This window comes from Somniosus microcephalus, chromosome 2, assembly GCF_052327205.1.
Source record: "Somniosus microcephalus isolate GS21.2 chromosome 2, FLI_Smic_1.0, whole genome shotgun sequence".
Lineage (NCBI taxonomy): Eukaryota > Metazoa > Chordata > Chondrichthyes > Squaliformes > Somniosidae > Somniosus > Somniosus microcephalus.
The window spans coordinates 217,797,580-217,802,711 of record NC_140988.1 but is presented as its reverse complement, the minus strand read 5'-3'; the positions used below and the strand labels follow the sequence as shown (position 1 = coordinate 217,802,711).

The following is a 5,132-nucleotide window of genomic DNA, read 5'->3' as shown; positions in this document are numbered from 1 at the left end:
CCCCCCGCCGACCCCGACCCCCTGCCGACCCCCACCCCGACCCCCCGCCAACCCCCACCCCGACCCCCCGCCGACCCCGACCCCCGCCGACCCCCACCCCGACCCCCTGCCGACCCCCCCGCCGACCCCGACCCCCGCCGACCCCCACCCCGACCCCCCGCCGACCCCCACCCCGACCCCCCGCTGACCCCCACCCGACCCCCCGCCGACCCCCACCCCAACCCCCTGCCGGCCCCCGACCCCCCTGCCGACCCCGACCCCCCTGCGACCCCCCGCCGACCCCCACTCCGACCCCCCGTCGACCCCCGCCGACCCCCACCCCGACCCCCCGCCGACCCCCACCCCAACCCCCCGCCGACCCCCCCGCCGACCCCGACCCCCGCCGACCCCCCGCCGACCCCCACCCCCGACCCCCCCCGCCGACCCCCACCCCCGACAAATTTCCCAGTCTTATAAAATACCTTCTGAAATCCGAAATTTTCCGAAAACCGAAACATGGCTTGTCCCGAGGTTTTCGGATAATGGATAGTCTACCTGTATTGGGCAGGGTGCAAAACCAGCATTCCACCCAGCGAGTTAGGTTAAAATTACCCCTGTGTTAATTAATGATTCTTTTTTTAACAAGCCATATTTGGCCAATAAAATATTAACATTCCTTTAAATTGTTTTATTTACTTTTCCAAATTTGAATCAAGTACAGTATTTTAAAATTATAACAAAATCATGTCAAGTTATAAAAAGCCCGTGAGTCCTTTGGGGATATTGTGTTTCCTGTTCTGCCAAACCGCCACTGCTGACTCTGGGCCACATTAAGTTTCTTGTTAGTACTGAAAGTGACTTGCATTAAATAATTAATCATTGCATTTGCTAATCAGCGGGCTTAAAGCAGAAGTCAACAGAATAATTGGCTTCATAAAAAACAACAGCTTTCCTTCTAAAGTCTGATTATGGAGAATTATGCGCACAATTCACAACTTTATCTAAAAAATGGAGAGCTTGAAATTACTCTGTGCAAAATTGGCGTACGAATGGTTCACACAATCACATTACATTCTAACAGAGGCATTAGTCCATTTAATGGACATAGACTAACACCGCCGTAAAAATAGTGGGGAGAGGAATTTCATTCAGCGCTGTTTAGTGCTGGAACTCTAATAATCGCAGTGTCATTTCAAGGCCTGAGTTCTCATTGCTAATATAAATAATTTTTGGACCAAGTTGCCCTTTATGCACTTGGAATATATATATATTTTATCTCCAGGAGAGCGTTTTCTCCTCACTGTTGGATGAGAAATGTGTACCTGGGTTTGGAGGAGTTAGTAAACCTGCCAAAATAAGGTGGCATGTGCATACCAGTACATGGCTAGGTGTAGTTATTATGAAAATATTAATAATAACTTGTGAGTAACCAACCAGTTCTTGTCAGATGGAGAGAGGGTATTTTTTCCCCAAATTAAAAACATTACAAGTTAACTAGAAGGAATAGTAACTTATATGTTGCCAGTATAGCAGTATAAGCAGTATAGTTTTAGTTAAACTCACTTGGTTTATTTTATTCCTCTTTTCGCAGTTTCACTGAAATAATTTTAATTAACATGTCTATATTGTGTAATATATTGCTTGTCATTTATAGTTTATACACACTTTTCTTAACTGTATGTAAATCACCAATATCCTGCTGACATCACTCAGTAGAACCTGTAAACAGCAAAGGTAGCTCCGAACATTTGAATGTTTTTGTGGAGTGAGGATGAAACAGATGGAGCTGGAGTTCGGCCCACTTTACCCAGGAATCAGACTAAATTTAATTTCAGGAATGGTCAACGCTACAGATTAGTTCCTAATGACTGTGATTAATTTTACCTTTCCAACTAGAGCAGGGTGGCAACTGGCTCTTTAATAGCTAATATATTTAATTAGTGTACTAGAATTAAGATCAGAAAATACACTTCTTATAAATACATTTATTGTTGAGCTCCCACAAATGTCAGTACGGGGTTATTTTCAGTGATGATAGGGGGTTCACTTTGCGCAGAGTTTGCAGTGCTGTAATCCATTTTCGTTGCAAGAAGTGCATTTGAGGGATTTAAAGGAATCGGTGAAGCAGTTTCGAAACACTGACATCTTGCTCCCATGGCACACTGAGCACGGAACAAATGCAAATCCACCACACGCTGAACACTCCTGTGGGTGCTGGACTTTCTAAAAGAAAAAGAGAAAAATACATTATTCGGTATTTCCCTTTCTTTTTGGAACATTTCTAAATAATAAAATATCCAGGTATAACTTCACACAGAGCAGAAACAAATAAAATCATTGGGGGGGACTTTAACTTTAAAACATGGGTGGGCTGGGGGCATGGGTCAGTCAAAGTGTTAAAAATCAAAATCCTGACCTGGACCCGCCTCCAACTCACCCACTTCCGGTTGTAACGGAGGCGGGACAGGGGGGCGGGCCGTCTATTTAAATATTATAATGAGGGTGGAAGCCTCTTCTTTAACCTCCATTTTGTGTTTAACTGTAGCTGGACGGGTTTTGCACACTTCATAAAACTCGCCAGCTATAGCAACGCGAGGACTGCTGCATCCAGGAGGTAGGTGCCTTTACACCTACCCGCTGAATCCAGGGTCCCTGCCAACCCGCCCCCCACTCCCCAGCCACCAATCTCCCCCCCAGGCCTCCAATCTCTCCACGAGGCCGCCCACCCCCACCAGACCTCCGATCCCCCCACTCCCCCGCCCCCCAGACCTCCGATCCCCGCAAGGGGCTTCCCCACTCCCCCACTGCCCCCCTGGCTTCTGATCCCCCCACAAGGCCTACCCCCCAGGCCTCCGATTCCCCCACAAGGCCTCCCCCCCAGACCTCCGATCCCCCCACGAGGCCTCCCCCCCAGACCTCCGATCCCCCCACGAGGCCTCCCCCCCAGACCTCCAATCCCCCCACGAGGCCTCCCCCCCAGACCTCCAATCCCCCCACGAGGCCTCCCCCCCAGACCTCCGATTCCCCCACGAGGCCTCCCCCGCAGACCTCCGATCCCCCCACGAGGCCTCCCCTCCAGACCTCTGATTCCCCCACAAGGCCTCCCCCCCAGACCTCCGATCCCCCCACGCGGCCTCCCCCCCAGACCTCCGATCCCCCCACGCGGCCTCCCCCCAGGCCTCCGATCCCCCCACGAGGCCTCCCCCCCAGACCTCTGATTCCCCCACAAGGCCTCCCCCCCAGACCTCCGATCCCCCCACGCGGCCTCCCCCCCAGACCTCCGATTCCCCCACAAGGCCTCCCCCCCAGACCTCCGATACCCCCATGAGACCTCCCCCCCAGACCTCCGATCCCCCCACGAGGCCTCCCCCCCAGACCTCCGATCCCCCCACGAGGCCTCCCCCCCAGACCTCCGATCCCCCCACGAGGCCTCCCCCCCAGACCTCCGATCCCCCCACGAGGCCTCCCCCCCAGACCTCCGATTCCCCCACGAGGCCTCCCCCGCAGACCTCCGATCCCCCCACGAGGCCTCCCCTCCAGACCTCTGATTCCCCCACAAGGCCTCCCCCCGAGACCTCCGATCCCCCACGAGGCCTCCCCCCCAGACCTCCGATTCCCCCACGCGGCCTCCCCCCCAGACCTCCGATCCCTCTACAAGGCCTCCCCCCCAGACCTCCGATCCCTCTACAAGGCCTCCCCCCCAGACCTCCGATCCCTCTACAAGGCCTCCCCCCCAGACCTCCGATCCCCCCACGAGGCCTCCCCCCCAGACCTCCGATTCCCCCACGAGGCCTCCCCCCCAGACCTCCGATCCCTCTACAAGGCCTCCCCCCCAGACCTCCGATCCCCCCACGAGGCCTCCCCCCAAGACCTCCGATCCCCCCACGAGGCCTCACCCCCAGACCTCCGATCCCCCCCAGACCTCCGATCCCCCCACGAGGCCTCACCCCCAGACCTCCGATCCCCCCACGAGGCCTCCCCCCCAGACCTCCGATCCCCCCCAGACCTCCGATCCCCCCACGAGGCCTCCCCCCGAGACCTCCGATCCCCCCAAGGGGCCTCCCCACTCCCCCCCGCCCCCCTAGCTTCTGATCCCTCCACATGGCCTCCCCACTACCCCCCCACCCCACCCCCTCCCCCGGCCTCCAATCCCTATACGAGGCCTCTTCTCGCTCCTCTGGCCTTCCCTGTGCTGCTCCCAGCCCCTGATCCCTTCAGACCACCCCCCGCTCCTCCAGCCACCCCGCAGCCCATCGCCCGCGATCTTCTTGAGACGCCCCTCCTGCTCCTCCGGCCGGCCCATGATCACTGGATCTTCTGGATAAACTCATGTGATGTATGATTACTGCAATTGCCACTTTCGGTATGTTTTGCAGTCAGGAAAAACCTAACTTGTAAATCGATTTTTTTTTAACATCATCCCACAATTAATAGGAACCTATTTGATCTCTATTTCCTGTAGGGATGTGAAGATTTCCTAATGCAGTTTAGCATTTACTTAGCTTGAAGACGTGCATCTTAGATTGAATACTTGCTTTCTTTACACCTGAGTGGATTAAGGCATCTGTAGTTACATATGAACCATTGTTCAGTGAATAATCTACAGTTTTAGCAGGGTCTTTCAAGCTGCACTTGCTGTTCGAAACTGCCTATACATTGCAAAAGTGATACCTTAGTCCTGGCTAAAAGCCACTTTAAGCAATGCTTCATGCTTACTCTGTAGTTTAAACTTCAATCATTGCCCATGATCCTTGTAAATTTTTTCAGTATCAGATATGGCTTCAGCAGAAAAAGTTATGGTCACCGCATAATGGATCACTCAGACTATCGTGAGCAACTTGCAAAGTTTGTTCATTTAAACAGGACTTAAATTCTGGTGGATTTTTGAACAAAAAGAGGAAGATATCAAATGGTGAGCAGGTTAAACAGACTGGAACATTCAAGGGCTTAGTGAGCTATGTGAAATGAAATCTTAAAGAGTTCCAGACAGATTCCACTCATCAACTGCTGCATCTCAAAATCTCTCAACATCACTTTAAAGGTGAGCATTTTCCAATGGCTTACTGATGGGGTTAACTGAATTAAGACTGATTAGGAATTAAAAATGCATCTCAATATCACCCTATGGTTAGGTACTTCCTGCGTACGATTCC

At 53.1% G+C, this 5,132-nt stretch overlaps 1 protein-coding gene across 1 annotated transcript in view; it reads right to left on the bottom strand.

Annotated features, from left to right (window-relative positions):
• Positions 1-652: 652 nt before the first annotated feature.
• Positions 653-5,132, bottom strand: part of grxcr1a (glutaredoxin and cysteine rich domain containing 1 a) — a 158,000-nt gene continuing 153,520 nt past the window's right edge. The window contains exon 4 of the mRNA XM_085969424.1: positions 653-2,202. Within this exon, the coding sequence (XP_085825550.1) occupies positions 2,023-2,202 (180 nt within the window). The 3' untranslated portion in view covers positions 653-2,022. The remainder of the gene's footprint in view (positions 2,203-5,132) is intronic.